The sequence below is a fragment of the Amborella trichopoda genome, chromosome 3 (genome assembly GCF_054954075.1).
Source record: "Amborella trichopoda isolate Santa Cruz 75 chromosome 3, AtrichopodaSantaCruz75HAP2 v2.0, whole genome shotgun sequence".
NCBI classification, from domain to species: Eukaryota; Viridiplantae; Streptophyta; class Magnoliopsida; order Amborellales; family Amborellaceae; genus Amborella; species Amborella trichopoda.
In genome coordinates, this window is record NC_142338.1 from 50,816,520 (window position 1) to 50,834,714 (window position 18,195).

The window sequence follows — 18,195 nt, forward strand, 5'->3', positions numbered from 1 at the left end:
CCCTTTTTTGGTTTGAGCAACTAGGTTGATAGAGCATGATAGCTTTCTTATGATTTAAGAAGTTTGGATTTATCTTTTGTCATATGGATGAGTTAGAAGTTAAAAGAGTTCTTAAGCAAAGACATTGGAGAGCAATCCATTTTTGCAACTACAAAAAAGTGTTTGCTTAAGTTTAATAGTAATTTTTTGTAACTACACCTCTAAGGGAAGAAGAAGCAATCCGTTTGGCTAAATGTTTGCTTAAGTTTAATAGTAATTTTTTGTGGGCTAGAATTTCCTTGGCTTCACTCTCAGAAAAATTTCTAAATCGAAAAGGTAAGCGTGTGAACATGTTTCTTGGGGCAAATATGAGTTGCAATGGCAAAGTTTGACTGAAAGTTTCCCATAACTTATTGTAGTTGAGCCTGAAATTTGCTAAATTTGGTTTGCACTATGACCAGTAGTTAACCTAGATGCATAGGGCACCAATCTGAACTAACTGTCAAATTTGGGCATCTCATTCAAATTAGGATGAAAATACATCAGAATTCTCTCATATCAAGTTATTTTCAAAATCTCACACAGACAATGGGGGCTCCAATCTGTATGGTCTGAATTTATTTGAAACTTTGAACTTCCATCAACTTTAAAACTAGGCAGACACATCTAGTATTTTTAAAGCTCTTGGGCATTCGTATGATTTTATTTTCGTGAAAACATTTTCACATGATAGAACTACCCCATGTGATTCGGCATAGAAATTTTTTCACACCAATTGGTTATCAGAGAAAATTTTGCCATAAAGATGGCAGCCAATTGGTATGAAAAAATTTTCATACCCAATCACATGGGGGAGGTCTTTACGCGAATTTTGTTTCATACAAACCAAACATGCAACTGCTTCAAAAGGACCCCTACCTAATAAGTGAAAACTAGCAATCCAAATTGAAATCGCTGAATTCATTGGGAACCAGTAGTGACCAAGTTAGTTCCTAGTCAGAATTGGAATCGGACAGAACTGGCTAGTTTTGTCATATCAGTTCCGACATTTTTTTTTTATTTTTTATCGACCGATTCTCTTCCAAGAGAATTGGAGGAGAAAATCGGTCGGTTCGTTGATCTAGATCGATGATTCACCGACATCGGCTAATTCCAATGGAACGGATTGATTCTATGATAGAATTTGCCGGTTTTGTCAAGGGCCATATCATCCAATTCCCAAAAAAAAAAAAAATTTATTTTTTATTTTTTGAGTTTTTTATTTATTTTTTATCGACCAATTCCCTTGGGGCGTGTTTGATAACGGGAAAGTAGTTCTTAAAAAATGGAACTTACTTATTACTATTCATGTTTTGTTTGTTCTTTCGATATTTGAATGGATGCCTAAGCAGTCTTGGTTTTCAATCTCTTACTAGATGCACTAAACATGTAATTTTTTAATTGTGTGAATGGATCCTTTCTAATTACGGCATCGATGGACATTAAAGATCGCCACAATCTGATTTGAATTTTTTATTTATTGTGAAGGCCTTCTCAACATGAAAATGTAGCCATTCGAACAAAAATTTAGTCCTTTGTGTTTCTTTTTTTTTTTTTTGTCAGATTGTTGATGAGTGGATGCCCAAGATTTGTCTTTTTTCTCTCTTGTTAGATGGGTATAAGTGATTTTTTTCATCACAATTTATATCATATGTTTTGCTCTAGGTTGTTTTTTTTGCAAAAAATTGGTGTATTTGATCTGCTATTGACAACTGAATAGATAGTTCATGGCGTGAGATTTATTGAAGTACTTGTTTTTAACTTTTTAGGGAGTTTTACATTTACTCTCTATTGACATTTTAGGGCGTGAATGACTGTTTTGGGAAACCTGTGCTCTACATTTTGCAACTTTCACTATCACTTGTTAATCTTCCATCATGTTATCAAACACAGAAACCAGGAATTTTTTTAACTTCCCAAGAGGTTATCAAACACGAAAATCATGACTTTCTTACAGTAACTTCTATCTTCCCAGCAAGGAGGAACTTCCAATTTATAGTTCATAAACTTGCTTCTAGTTATCAACCAGGCCCTTGGAGAATTGAAGAAGAGATCAATTGGTTCGCTGATCCAGATCAATGAATCATCGACCTAGACCTCTTTCCCAGATGGCCGACTCACCTAACTGAACGTTATAACACTATTAACCCAAGTGTGGTTGTTATATTGTACTTGGTGTTCATCAGTGAGAGGTATAATTGTTTTGATTCCACTATCGTCAAACATAAAGTGGGTAAAATCAAGATATGTATCAAGATAATTTAGATAAGGAAATATATACAATAACACAATTTATATTTTGTATAAGGAGCTCACAGCCACTCCTGGCTGTTAGATTTCAAATCAAAAGGCCAAGAGTGTGTGATTGATTAAGCTGAAAGTTAAAAAAAAAAAAAAAATTGAACTCTAAGGTATATTTTAAGCTATTCGATTTGACATTTAATGGCTAGGATTAGTTATGATCTATTTGTTCCAAAGATAGATCGTCTTATGTTATATAATCCGTTTAGATCATCATCATCAGCATCATAACTTTTTTTCAAAACTATTTGGGATCGGCTACATGAGTCATGGTTTGCCATTATGCTCTATCATGGTCCATATCCTCAGTGAAGCCATAAGTTCTTATATCTTTTCTCACTACTTTCAACCATGTTCTTTTGGGTCTACTCTTTTATCTTTTGTTAGCGTTTTATTTGAACCAACTCACACCGCCTAACATATGTTGTACTAGGTTTGCACCACACATGGTCAACCTACATAATACTACTTTATCTCATTTTATCGCATATTATTAGAGCACACCCAAGTTCTCCTGAATATATTCATTTCAAATTCCACCCATTCTTGTCTTGCTACTCATCCATCTCATCAGCTACACTTATCCTATAGATATGTTGTTTCTTGGTCACCCAACATTCTACCCTATAAAACAAAGCTGGTCTCACAGCTATCCTATAGAACTTGACATCCAGTTTTATTGGATATAAACCCTTTAGATAATGGGGCAATACGATTGATCTTCTCTGAATCGGATATGCCACACTATTAATCTATCTGTATGGATTCATATCAACCTAAAAAGTTTGAATAGTTTCTAAACCGGTTATAAATTCGTTCATAAAATAATTGTCCATTTGGACATAGATTTTCATTCTTTAAGGGCCTGCCTTGATTTCTCATCAGCTGATAGCTAGCGTATAAGTTCAGCACTCATCTTTCCAGTTTGGAAGGACCACTACCATGATTAGAAGTACCTATATAATTAAAATCACATATTGATCATTCTGACCTCGACATTTATGGTTTTGAAAAACAAAAAAGATTTTCAACCTGAAAAATAATGCATCTTGTAATATATTACGAGGACCATCAATTTTCTAGTGGTCACAAATCTGTTGGATCCGCACCTTTTTTTTGAAGTGTCCAAATTCATAATCAATAGTGAAAATAGGTATTTACGAGCAGTTTAGAGGTGTAGCCCAACAACTTTATTTTTAAGGAAATGTATACAAAGAGACCACTTGCTTTTAGTACAATGCGGTCACAATTGTTATTGACCATTAGATGTAAAATTGAATGGATAGGGATTAAGCACAAATCCCCACATGAATTTTCTTGAATGTTGTAAAACATTTGAAGTTATTGAATTTCACATCCAATATTTAAAAATTATTGTGACCTCTTTGTACTAAAAATATGGTCTTATAATATAAGATCCCTATTTTTAATTGTACTAAGCCTCACGCTAATAATTCTCCTAAACAATTTATTGGAACGTAACATGTTTTGAAAGTGAGGCATGCTGTTATATATGCCATTGTTTATTGTGGGATGAGCTTGTTTAAGGTGACCTCCTTATAACCATAGAAGGCACACATCTAAATTTTGTTCGTAGATGTAGTTTTGGTGTCGAAAATCTTATGATAGCTTAAAAATCTATCTTTATCCCTCGCTATAAAATTTAAAATTCAAAAAATGGCAGTCCAGTTAATTTTTAAAATTCTTTTTTTTCTTGATATCTACTCATCTTGAGGTTGAGATAATCAAATTACAGTATTATCCAACATCAGAATACTCTCTTCTAGATGATCTTTAAGTGCACCTTACTTCAATAGTACAAAATTTGCACCTTGTATAATTTTTTTCTTTTATTACAATTAGAAATTTATTAATAAGAAGCCTCTTCATGGTCCCTTGTTGCACCTAGTGTGTTGTTTGTACAAGTAATTAGTCCTAAAGAAATAAGATGCAAATAAAAAAGGAAAATTGTTTCATGTGGGCTTGATCGCATGACTACATATGCGGTCCAAAAAGTATAAAGCATCCATTTTAAAGATGAATGCAAGTAGGTGTTCCATCTAAAAACAATGGAAATTAACGGACCAAATGTTTTTACAATAGAATTATTATTTTTAGTTTTTAAAACTTACTTATTTTTTCATATTCATGATATGCATGTTAGGGATTACATGTCTTTAAAAATTGAGTAAAAAATCTATCTCCCGCATTTCTACATATGCAGGCTTGGCCGTATAGAAACTGGGTCCAATGAAAAAATCCACTTTTTTCACTTATCATCATTTTGGAAACCGATAGTGCATCCACTGCCACATATCCTACATACCATAGAAAAGCGAGGTTAGTGATTAATAGTTTCAAATAAAAGGAAACTATTAATTAAAGGAAAAGGGCCATATAGATCATCAACCTGGTATAATTTCAACAACAAAAAAAAAAAATCATCGAGCTTTAAATGCAAAATTTGGAATACAAAAAGAAGGTGCACATAAAAAACCCTCCTTTTTATACATAAAAAGGTGCACATTAAAAACTTAATAGAATAGTTGTTTTGATGCTACAAAACCAACCTGAAGACCTAGGGAAAATTTGAAATAAACATAATATCAACGATAAAATAATGCATCTTGTAACATATTATGTTTAAGAAGGGTGAGGACCTTACACTTTCCCTTAACCCGTTCAAAACCCCGGTATAGGAGGTGAGTTGCGTTCAGTAGACAGCCAGCGTAAAACTTTACAATATCTTATAATGAATCGTGAACCTATAGAATGGACAACAAGACATACTATATGCACCATCCTTTTTTTTCAAATCATTTGTCAAAATCTTTAAAGTACTCAACAATCTCATTTAACATTACAATTGTTGCTTTCTAAATTTATTCTCTGGTACCTACTTAAAAAAAATATAAAAAAAAAAAAACTTAAAAATTTTATAAATTGCCCTTATTCAGGTTGGAAAGGATGAAAAATCCAATATTGTTTTAAGTAATTTGAATCCCAAGGGGCCCCAACCCACTAAAGGAAATAACTTTCCTTGGTCATAAATAACGAACACACGCCGGATTAGTAATGAGGAAGAACAATGAGTATTTTTTATTGGCACCCGGATGCCTTGCATTTATCATTACATATCTACCCCTAATTGTTCCTTGTTAGGTGTTTTTTTATTTGTAATCCTTAACAAGCCATGATGTTTTTGTCATTCAATTAGGGCTTCTTGAGGTCAATTGAATGAAATGCCCCAATTATCTATCCTTCTCAACCTTGAAGACGGGCAGTTTGGAAATTTTTAATATTTTTTGGAGAAGGTAATGCAATATAATCATTTATATAATTTTATATATTTATGGGAAAAGTTTATATAGAGTTGAGGCTCTAAACAATCAAATAAAAGCCTACGTCAAAAATTTCAGTGGAAGTGGTTGTTTTAATGCCCAAATATCCTCAAATTGATCATTTCGACATCAAAACGTGTGGACACGAGAAAAAAATGGATTTCAAGTTTTAAAATAGTATATTTTATAACACATTTTTGGACCGTCAATTTTCAAAATTTTCAAGTTTTTCTCAGATCTGTCGATCTACACTATTTTTAAGCTGTAAACTTTATAAATAAAAATAAAAATATACTTTAAGGCTATCACAACGATTTCTAGTGTTGAAACCACATTTTCATACACTATTTAAAGGTGTGCTCTAATTTGATTGTTTAGAGCCAAGGCTCTATACAATTTTCAAGATAAAAATACTGCTTATTATTGAGGATTAGCAACATCGAACTCACTTCTTTTAACTGTCAGCAACATCGAACTCACTTCTTTTAACTGTCAGCCTTTGTTCCATAATGCTAACCCTAGACAAATAAGAATGTTTTTATTATTTGGCTGGCCTAACTAAGTGGACTTTAAAATACATATGTTAAAGGTCCAACAAAAGCAATTCGGTGATTTGTTACATTTAGATGATTTAAGGTCGTTCGACCATTTAATTCATATTTTAGTTATTGTAATTAGATAAGCAGTATGTAAATTTTATGATAAGGAAAAGTATCCTGTCCACATTATATGGACCGGTCACGAGCCCCGTTCTAGTGGTTGAGAATCTTGAGATCTGATATGGCCATATCCAACAGCTGAAATTAGTTTCGTATTTTATTTTTTTATTTTTTTATTTTTTTATTTAAATAACATATTTATCTGAATTTTATAGTGTAGATTCTATAAATATAATTAAAAAAATTAAAAATTAATTTAAATAAAAAGACCAAAATACCTCTAAATTTAATTCTGACAATATTTTTATTCAAAAATATTTTTTTATTAATTTTATTCAATCTGATAAAAAATAAAACTAAAACCGAAGTTTTAGATTAAAACTATTTTTTAATAAAAATAAAAATTAAGACTGATTATTGGCCCTTGGATGATCATGCTTCAATCTAAACCATTAAAAGGTGTGTGGACCTTGCGTCCACATGCTGTGGAGGTAATACCACCCCAACAAGGAAGTAATAATGTAATCTTTATGACCCCTGCGGAGTCCACCAAGCAGTAACACCGTAATGGCAAAAGTAGTTAAATAGTAGCCAAAACATTGTACGCTCCCCCGGGAGCGTAATCCATTGGCTTACTCGTGCACCTTTGGTGCTCTCATCCTATGAGATAACAAAGAGTACCGTTACGCGATGGGGTTAATTAGAGCTGAGGCTCTAAACAATCAAATTAGAGCCTCCCTCAAAATTTAACTAGAAGAGATTGTTTTGACGCCCAAATATCCTCCGATATCAAGATGCATGGACATGGGAAAAATGGATTTCAAGTTTTGAAAATAATTTATTTTGTAATACATTTTTGGATCATCAATTTTCAAGTTTTCATAGACTGTCGATCTACACTATTTTTTGAAGTTTTACATAAATAAAAATGAAAATATATTTTAAGACAATCACAAAGATTGTTTAGAGGCTAGGCTTTATACAAACGGCACCCCGCCATAGGGGTATTAATGTACATCCATTCTCTTGGTCATATGAATTGTTTCATGCAGGCTGGACTGCAATTTTGCATATGCCCTCCAGAAAGTGTAAATAGGTGCTCGAATTAAAAATAGTGGTAACTAAAGGTTCAAATATTTTTTTATTGGAATTATTATTTTTAATTTTAAAAATTATTTACTTTTTTTATATTCATGATCTCCATATTATAGATTATAAGTCCTTAAATTAAGTCTTAAAATCCATTTAAAAAATATATTGATTAATAGGCCCGGATATCTATTTGGGATTTTTTTTTTTTTGGGAACTTAATAATTTACTTTGAAAAGAAGAATTTTGAATTTTGAGTTTTCTAAAATTAAATCTTATCTCTAAAATTTGGAATGTCTCTTTTGACATTTTTTTTAGAAGTGCATAGATATTGCAATTAGAAAATTTTTATTGAGATTAATATAGGGATTCGACATGTTGCTTCCCCAAAATTTGAGGTCCTAAATTTAATCCCAATTCAACTTTTACCATAAGGAGTAAAAGTAGAACTCTTACGTCAGATCTACCTGAGAAGAAAACGAAAGGTTTTTTTGCTAGGGCTCGAAATGGCTAGCCCGGCCCTGTTGACCTGAGTGCCGGTGCAGACCCGGCCGTGCTGAGTAAAATTAAATGAAAAAAATGTAAAAAAGATTAAAAAAATGGACCTGGACTGCACCGAGCCCGACCCTCGAGCCACATTTTGTGGCACACGGCCGAGCGTTCCTATCCTGGGCATTACCACCTAATCTTTTCGAATTTCTTCAATGTCATCTCCTTTTACATAAGGCCTAAAGTACAGGCAGCAAAAGCATGGGCTTTCTCACTCTATCCTCTCCGCTCTCTCTCATACCAGAGTGCTAGCTCAGCAATAATGGCCGCTCTCTCTCTTTCACCACTTCCTTCTCTCTTTTCTCTCTCTACAAAGAAACCCATTCACATTAGAAAACATGGGTTCTCTATGTTCTCGAAGAGACTCTCTTTATCTCCTGTAACCGCAACTCCAGATAATGGAGCAGGTCTGGTGGGTTCTACTGTTGTGGAGGAGAAACAAGTAAAGGAAGAAAACCCACCTCCAAACTTGGAAGAGAAAAGAGAAGCCCAAAGTTTGAATGGTGTGGCTACTGTTGCCCCTAAATTTGGAGACCCAAGGTGGGTCAAGGGATCGTGGGACCTGACACAGTTTGCAAAGGATGAGAAGACAGATTGGGATACTGTCATTGATGCTGGTAATGGCGTTTTTCTTTTTTATGTCTCTGTTTGCCTGAATTTTTTTGGGGTTTTTTCTTCCATTTTTGCAATTTGGGTTCCCCTTATTTTAAGTGGCATTTTCGTTCTATGTTTTTTATCGAACTTGTGAGAATTTTTTTCTGGATTCTTTTTACATTCTTCGTTAATGGATCAAGTTTCATACACAAATGGATTCTTTTCTTGGGTTTTCTTGTAGCTTCATATTGTTCCTATGAAGGAAATTTGTCTCATTTTTCCTGTTTCTCCTTTTCTTATAATTTGGAAATTCTTCACGTATTTTAGTGTCTTGATATTTGGCGAGGGAGAGAGAGATTTATGGTAGTAGGTTCAAAGGGGCTTGGTTCCTGGGCTTATTTTGACACCTCGTTGCATTTTCTTAATTATTTTGAAATAGTTGTGGGATTTCTTTCTAAATTAATATAGTTAAGTTAGTAAAATGCATCATGTTTCCTTTTTCTTTATAATATTTGAGCTAGTCCCTTTTTTTTTCTTTTTCTTTTTGGTGTGGAATTCAGTATATTGACAGAAATATCGATTTGGGGTCATGATATCTCCTTTGCTTTGTAAAGAGGCATGTAGAATGTCTGCAGCCTTAGAGGCCTTTAAAATAACAAAGTTTTCATACAAGTACAACTGTTTTATATTTTGTTCATTTTTTCAGTGCATCTCTTCTGAAAATCTCTTTTATTTTCATGTGTTTGGAATCTGATAACCTCTTGGAACTCAGAGGTTAAAAGACGGAAATGGCTTGAAGATAATCCAGAATCTTCGAGCAATGATAACCCTGTGGTGTTTGACACCTCCATCATTCCTTGGTGGGCATGGGTCAAAAGGTTTCACCTTCCAGAGGCTGAGCTACTTAATGGTGAGTCCTGTTTTTTTGTGTTTTTTATATCCGTAGCAGTAGTATTCCTTTTCTTTTTCTTCTTTTGATTAGTAACCACATGTTGATCAAGTAAAAGCACATGTGTATTTTCAAACGAAGTTCATCATGCATTATTCTTGAAGGGACTCAGTGAGGAAGATACTCACTATGGATTTCGGAGTTTCTAAGTTTCATCATGCATTATTCTCCAAGTGACTAAGAAACAGTCAAGCTATCTTGCCATTGTTTTCCTAATTGCATTTATCAGATAGAAAGATGCTCCTTGGTGGTTCTGGATTCCAATCCAAAATTTTCATCATAGATCATTCTATTTGCTTTGTGATTGAGAAACATTGAACTTAACTGGCCATTATTTCTTGATTTTGCAGGCCGTGCTGCTATGATAGGGTTTTTCATGGCTTACTTTGTGGATAGCTTGACAGGCGTTGGCCTTGTGGATCAGATGGGCAATTTCTTTTGCAAAACTCTTCTTTTCATTGCAGTGCTTGGAGTTCTTTTCATCCGAAAGAATGAGGACATCGAAACCCTAAATAAACTTGTGAAGGAGTCGACATTTTATGATAAGCAATGGCAAGCGACATGGCAAGATGAACCATCTGGTGATTCAGAGAAAGACTAGTTGCCCCATGAATCCCTCCCTTTCTATATGACCCCTATTACTTTACTTTCTTGTATTTTATCCATATTTCATGTCTTTTATGTAGAGGAGAGTTTTGCTTTTATTTTCCTTTTCCTTTAGGAATGGAGTTATATTGTTGTCTTTAAAGAGTTTAAAGCATCTCATCATCTCATGTTTCAATTAGAATAATTTGTTTCCACCTCAGCGTTCAATTCAGTGAATCATTTTGATTGCTTCATCATCTTCAGTTCTTTAAATTATGATGATGATAATTTGCCAGAGTTTGTTTCCAGAGTTATTTAAGAATTGTTGGTTCAAACAACTATATTTAGTTTATACGCGACCTGTCAGATACAGTCGATGTATGGCTCTTACACATTTTCTAAATAAAACTTCAATAAATCACAGGTGATAAGTATTTTTATGTTTTTATGTCACTTCTTTACTCCCACTCCTTGTTTTCATTAATTGTCCCTTGGAGTTACTCAGCCATCAAAAAAGATTATTGTTTTGCATTCAGCTTGGACTGATCAAACCTGATGTTCTGCATTAATGGGGTAAAATTAAATAGTCCTATCGAATACATGATTATATTGCTGCAATTTGGCACTGCCGAAAATGTTGAATATGAAATGAGTTGGAATATCTCTAGAATTTAAGAGGCTGTTTTCTTGTTAACTTTAAAATTTAAGCCCATTCAAAACTATCCTCTGATTGATGCTTCCCATTGCGATTAGTTTGTGAGTGACTGAAATGGCAATCTGCTTATTCTTCATATCCACCAAATGATCAGCTAAATAATACAATCATCCAACTCCCCACCTTTTCGATGTTGGATAGGACACACCTTATTTGTGAAACATGATTATTCAAGTTGCTTTGAATTTCTCCATGCATCTTTAAAGATTTCAGAACTAGGGAGTTAACCAACAAGAGCATGGGCTGGAATAGCATGTCAACTTTACATCTATAATTATGATATTGTCACTAATTGAACACTAAAATAGAGTGGCAGTATCATAATTATAAATATAACATTGACATGCTTTACCAGCCCATGCTCTTGTTGGTTAACTCCCTAGTTCGGAAACCTTTAAAGATGCATGGAGAAATTCAAGTAACTTAAACAAAGACCTCCATGTGGTCTTTATTTATCTAGAGAAAGAGTACCTTAAGAGATAATTTGGTGGGTGTTGGAAGATAAATGAGTCTCTAGATACTATATCGACTTAGTAAAAGATATGTATGATGAAGTGTCAACTATTGCATGGACAAACTAGTAGAGAGATGAGTGAGTTTTACATCATTGGGCCCATACATCTTTGTCTCAGTTATGAAGGTCTTAACCAGGCGCGTATAAAATACGGTATCATGATGTATGTTTTTTGTAGACGACATAGTTTTGATCGATGAGACTCGAAGAGGCGTCAATCCAAAATTAGCACTTTGGACTGATACTTTAGAATCAAAAGATTTTAAATTAGTCGGAATAAAACAAAGTATATGGAATGAAAGTTTAATAATAATGTGGGCAAAGTTGAGGAAGTAGGTAAGACTGACAATCAAGAAATATAAAAAGAGCACATTTTCGATATATTAGGATGTGCAACTGGAGTTTTATGTGATTGCTATATACCAATGAAGCTGAAGAGGAAATTCCATCATGACATTTGTGAGACCAACTTTGTTTTATGGGGGATAATGTTAGGCGGTCAAGAAACAGCATACCCATAGGATGAGTATAGTTGAGATGGGGATATGTTAAGATCGATGAGTGGCAAGACAATAAAGGCAAGAATTCAAAATGAATATATTAGGGAGAACTTAGGTGTGTCTCAAATAGGTGATAGTAGACTTAGGAGGACTGGCAATGTATAGCTAGAACCAATACAATACCTATTAGGAAGCTCAAAAGGACATGGTTGGAAGTATTGACAAAAGATATGAGGATTTATGGCCTCATTGAGGGAATGATCATTGATAGAGCAGAAGGACATACCAAGATTCCTATAGCCGGCCTTAAATAAGTTGGAAAAAGGCTCCGATGATGATTAACAACGTGACTTTCATATGTTTTGTTCTACAAATTAACCATCTAATTATTTCTTATTATTTTTACGAATACTGTAAATCGCAACCCAGCAGTAAAATGGAGGGTATGAATAGCACCACGCCATTCTAACAGGCCTGATTGCTGTTAATTTAAAGCCATGTAGACAGGTTCACTGGAATAATTTCAACTATAGCCTTTAGTAAAACTACTACAATACCCAAAGCAAAAAAAGAAAAAGAAAGCTATATGTCCCTCCCCCAAACTTTGGTATTACTGTCGCAATGAAGGATGACTAGTTCTATTTTTTGAACATTAAGGATGAGTAGTTCTCTTCCACATTTCCTTGATAATTTTTGGCATGATACATGGGTTCAAAACTGAACAACATATGAAGATGACTACTACATTTTCTTTTGAATCTGCATTGTATAGGCCGGTTTTTCTTTCCTTACTGGTATCTTGTTGCCATGTTATTTGTATGGATGATTAGTGCATAAATTTGTACAGTTTCTTCTCTAAGTTTAACATTAAGCCATTTTGTGTTTTAGAATATCATATCATGTGGAAAAAAAAAATCTCTGAACGTAAGCTTGTTATTACTTTGTTACAATCAAGTTGGGAAAGAGTATTAATCTTAATACTATTAAGAATCCCTGGTTTATATCCAGAATCTTAATATCTTGCAGGATTTTGTACTCTTATATCGCAAATGTGAAGTTATCGTCATTTAAATTGCTGGTGCTCTTTTCATTGGTGAGTTCTTAAGACTACACACTTCTATTCAAAACCTTATGTATTAAAAATAGATTCTCGGGCGATCTCGAGAATATTCGACACCAATGTTGCATCTAGACAGCCTCTTAGGCATACATCAGTTATGCGGTTTTTTATTTTTGAGAGACATACATCAGTTATGTTAAAGTGATGGACTGCTAAATGTTTATGTAGAGTCCCCACCGGTTAAGATGATGCGCACCCCACTTATTTTCTAATTACTCACATGTTCTTAAGTTTATTTTTTTAATTAATCAAAACCAACTACCAAGTCGTATGTCACTGTAAGTAAATAGAAAATATTCTCCCAAGACATGTTTGATTCACCAAATTGTTTCCTCATATTCACAAAAGAGGAAAAAGTACACACAAGTGACAAACAAAGGCACTTTTTTAGTAGCCGACCCCAATTAATTGAAAAAAAGCTTTGACCATGATGATGATTGTTAAGAAACATAAACATTTACTCCGATTCTTTTGTTTGTGATTTCTTGTATGGCATCCGACTCCACTTTTGAAGAGCCCCAAGCTTTTGGGTTTGGGGGATTAAGAGAAGAATGACAAGGATTGCAAATAAGAGATTCATGGGCATATCATGGATAGTCTGTCCCATCATACCCACTCCCCTTAAAGCCTCCACAATGTAATACGCCATGAAGAATCCGACCATAGTGCTACCACCTGCAAATGCATATCGTTACTGAGAGAAGCACACACACTCTCTCTCATATATATGCACACGTACACACATGCGCACACAGAATTGTGAATTTAATATGTTACCATTCGATAATTCTTTGATGGGCTGGAGAGATGCTGTGAACCAAGCCCACCATGGTATAATAGAAGTGTTGAAGAGTACAGGAGCCTCGTTCAATGACGGTTCCGGATTGACTTCCAGCATCTTCCTTCGCCTAGCCTCTGCAGAATCACATTACACTAACAAAGTTAATGCATTTTAGAGAGTGTATGTGTACGCATGTAGGGGAGAGAGAGGTGGACCAGCCTTGATGAGAGCATGCCAGTCCATTTTGCCATCTTTATCAGCAAACATGTTGAGGTCCCAATTCCCATTTCTCCATCTCTTGTCTTGAAATCCCTTCATAATCACTCTCTTCTCTTTCATTCCATTGCTATTTCTCCAATGGAATATCCCTAATTTACCTGTTTGAGGCAATCATGGCATCCTTCCAACGAGGATCTTTAATGGCAGTAGAGAAACTTCTAGGTTCATGGTTAGAGGATATAGAAGCAAGGAAGGCTCTATGAGGAAGGGAAAAATTGTTGTAGGAAAGATAATGAACCAATGGATATTTAGTACCTATGTTAAAAACAGATGATGAAGGGTGATGGTCTGTAGGTGAGGAGGCAATATAAGAACACTTATAACCAGTGAGTCATCCCAGAGGATGGTGTACACATGCAGATTTGCATGAGGATAGTGGAGGTGGTGTGTTGATGGTGGGACAAAATCCGTAGCAATTGTTTCAATGGTGGTTAATTGTAGCTCCGTGATGGTACGTGATGGCGGAGGCTGAGCTTGTGCACGGGTGGTGGGCATAAGAGGTGTCTCTAGGACTGTTGTAGAATCAACATCCTCGATGATAGGGATAGAAATAGATGAACTTAGAATATCAATATTTATAGTGGTGTGACTGGATAAGAAGGGGGATTGGTCCTCAGGGAAAGAGACATCCCTACTAACTAAGAATATTTGCTCATCAAGATAAAAAACTTTGTATTCTTTCTGTTCATATGGATAACCAGTAAACACACATTTTCTTGCACGAGGGGCAAACTTGTCATGTGATGTGATGTGAGCATAACACAAACAACTGAACACACGTAGGTGTTGGTAGATGGGTTTGACACTGAACAAGGTTTCATGAGATGTTTTGCCGTGTAGAATGGGAGAAGGCAACCGGTTAATTAGGTAAATGGCTGTAAGGACACATTCTCCCCATAATTTAATAGGTAGACCAGCTTGAAAACGCAGAGCCCAAGTTTTTTCAAGGAGATCCTTGTGTTTTCATTCAACCACTCCATTTTCTCGGGTTGTATTGACGCAGGTACTTTGGTGCAGAATTCCTTTCTCATTCAAATAATTCTCCATTTGATGACAGAGGAATTATGTCTCATTGTCGGATCTCAGGGTTTTGATTGTTAAGTTAAATTGGTTTTCGATTATAGCCCAAAAATATTTTATATAAGAGAATGTTTCACTCTTAAATTTCATCAAAAAACCCATGTTCAACGACTAAAGTCATCAACGATAGTAAAAAACTATCGTGCACCAGTGTGTGTTGGAGGGGTGTATGCTCCCCAAATATCACAATGAATGAGTTAAAAAAGAACTATACTTCTATTAGTGCTAAGAGGAAAAGGCTCTCTAGTGTTCTTGGCAACAGGACAAATTTCACAAGGATAGCAATTATTTTCAGAGAAAGAAGTAGAAATTTCATTGGACAAATTTCTTAAGCGCTGATTGGATGGATGTTCGAGTCGGTTGTGCTAAAGGTGGACTGAGGACACTTGATGGTAGAGATGCTTTATTCTTGGGTTTTTGTAAAAATACAGTCTGTCATGTTCCTCACCCAGACTAATCACCTTCTTCATTGCTAGGTCCTAAAACATACAGAAATTTGGAAAGAAAATGGCAGCACAATTATGGGTTTTTGTTAGTTTGCTAACATAAAGTAGATTTAAGTCAAAGTTATGAATACATAAAACATCTTTTAGATGCAGTGAAGAAGAAAGAGAGCAATTTCCTTTGTGTGAAACACAAACAACTTCACCATTAGGGAGACGGATATATTGAGTGTGATGCAAATTAGTTTTAGGTTTTAAGAAATTTGAAGGCGATGCCATGTGGTCGGAAGCTTTGGTGTCTATGATCCATGAGGATGACATAGAGGGCAAAGAAGTACAATATACTGTCATACCTGCAAAGTTGGCTGAAGATAAGCTATGATCATCGGTGAGTAGAGACATGAGCTAAGAGTGTTATTCTAAAGAAAGATGCACAACAATGGAATTGTCGGCAGGTTTGCTAGTTTCATTGCTGGAATTGTTGGCAACAGTAGCAATGTTCCGGGTTCCCAGCGTGCCATGCAACTTGCGGCATTGGTTACGAATGTGACCAAAAAAACCACAATGGTCACAGCGTGGTCTATCGCGTCCACATCCTCCTCTGCCGTTGCCACGGCCCTTGAGGTGATTTCCATAAGCACCACATTCACGACCACCTCCATTGACATTAGAAGCATCCCTAACAGCACCATCTAAGGGTTGTGGTAAATGTTTTTGAATTATACAATGTCTTTCATCTTGCAAGATCAAAGCGTAGGGATGGTAAGGGATCCATAGTGAGAATATGACTTCGCACAGTGGAATATGTTTCATTTAACCCCATAAGGAACTGAAATACCAACTCATTTTGTCTCGTCTGATAGATTTCTTTGATAGAACCACAAGAGCATTTAGGATAAGGGGTTAGAGAATCCAACTCTTCCCAATACCCCTTGAGCTTGGTGTAATATTGCAGGACAAAGAGCTGGTCCTGAATATGATTAGAAATATCACGTGTAATGCGATAGATTTGGGTAGCATTACCTTGTGAAAAACGCTCCTATAGATCCTCCCATACTTCCTTCGATGTGTCGAAGTAGATGATACTGTTCGTGAGGTCTTTACAAACAGCATTCCAAATTCAAGAGAGGACCATTGTGTTACAGTGACTCCAAGAGGGAAAAGAAAGTGAACTCTCCTCTCGTTGAACAAGGGTTTCATCGATGAAACTGAGCTTGTGTTTAGCTTGAGGGCTGTAAGCATACCCTCTTCCATAGTAGATAGTTTTATCTAGTGAGTTGTTGGCAAACAATATCATCCCTGTATTATTTGAATGATGAAGATAGAAAGAAGAGGAAGAGGAGATCAGCTCTTGAGAGCTTCCTTCAGAAATGGTCTTTTGTCCACCTTCTGTCGTCATGAATGTGAGATAAAAGAAAGCTCCCAGCAGTAACTCAGATGATGATGATGGGATTATGGCGAGGAGTAGTCCACCAGCAAAGAAGATGCCCACCATTGCAGCTACGAGCGCCACATCTGTAACCAAGAAGAAGACGAAGCCAATGACAACAAAGAAAGAGAGACAAAACTCAGGCTACCACTGATGAACCTGAGCGAGAGACGACCACCCAAAAAAAAACTAGGCAAAAGAAGGATTTCATCATATATTTTCTCTCTCTAGATTGCAATGGCGCCCAAGGCTGGTAAGAAGCCCACTGAGAAATTTGTATTCAGCAAAGAAAGCTGCTGGTTAGAAGAAAACCTAGGCAAGAGAAGGCGGGCCAAATATCTGCATAGCTGACTCTATTACAAAGGGATCCGGCTGGACCAGCCAATCAAATATGCGCTAAAGTTTTATCTCCAAGCTATGGAGCAACAAACCCAACTAAAAAACTGCTTGTGGAAGTTGTAGCAACAAAACAAGCAAAAACAATGCAATGGGAATCAAGAGAATGAGACCTCCAGAGTCACCCAAGTGCACTAAAACATGGAGGAATTGAAGCTGTTGTGACTGTTACTGAGGCAGAAAGAAGCCCAGCTATTCTCCAGATTCATCCAAGTGCACAGAAACATGGAGTACTAGCCCTGGTTGCTGCTTGTATCTTAGCCGCAGCGCAGGCAAATGTTCCAGTCGCAGTTCACTTTGATCACGGTTGCCCCCTGCGCCTCGTGGCGATACACCCACATCCTCGCCTTGCGACAATCGTAGACGACGATATCCATCACCGCCTGCGGGAGACAGCTATCTTATTGCTGTCTGCGCGGTGACTTTCGTTGCTTATCCACATGACAATAGTCCAAACCTGTCTAATGCCGCCTGCTTGCCACGCGCGTCCCTTAGCCATGAGCAGCCACATGCACGGTAATGTCTAACACCTCTTTAGTGTCATTTATGTCTTTATGTTTCTCCTCGACATCTCTATTCTCAGTCGCTAGATTAAAAGGTAGACTCAGTCTAGCATTGCAGTAGCAGCCTCCGTTTCGAGTAGTATTGTCGTCGTGAAGGTCAAGAGTACCATGCCCGTCTTGCTACCACTCCTAGCTGATCATCGCATTGATCCAACTATCATGCTAGTCACATCCCCTTGTCTAGTTCTTGTCTCTTTTTCTATTATTTCGTCATCTCTATCTAATTTCTCATCTTTTCCCCCACTATCTGAATGTGCACTCGGTGCATGTTCTCCTCAAGACAAGGGTGG

The 18,195-nt window shown here is 35.9% G+C and overlaps 2 protein-coding genes across 2 annotated transcripts; one reads left to right on the forward strand and one right to left on the reverse strand.

Annotated features, from left to right (window-relative positions):
- Positions 1-8,140: 8,140 nt before the first annotated feature.
- On the forward strand, positions 8,141-10,342 carry LOC18429159 (light-harvesting complex-like protein 3 isotype 1, chloroplastic). Its single transcript, XM_006838451.4, has 3 exons — positions 8,141-8,574; positions 9,324-9,461; positions 9,851-10,342. The coding sequence occupies exons 1-3, from the start codon at positions 8,220-8,222 to the stop codon at positions 10,099-10,101; spliced, it is 744 nt and encodes a 247-aa protein (XP_006838514.3). The 5' UTR covers positions 8,141-8,219; the 3' UTR covers positions 10,102-10,342.
- A 2,888-nt stretch (positions 10,343-13,230) lies between these two features.
- On the reverse strand, positions 13,231-14,120 carry LOC110006822 (light-harvesting complex-like protein 3 isotype 1, chloroplastic). The gene is made up of 3 exons (XM_088861155.1): positions 13,931-14,120; positions 13,712-13,849; positions 13,231-13,609 (listed from the first exon to the last, which is right to left on the reverse strand). Exons 1-3 carry the CDS (start codon positions 14,052-14,054, stop codon positions 13,392-13,394), a joined length of 480 nt encoding a protein of 159 aa, XP_088717281.1. The 5' UTR covers positions 14,055-14,120; the 3' UTR covers positions 13,231-13,391.
- Between the last annotated feature and the right edge of the window lie 4,075 nt (positions 14,121-18,195).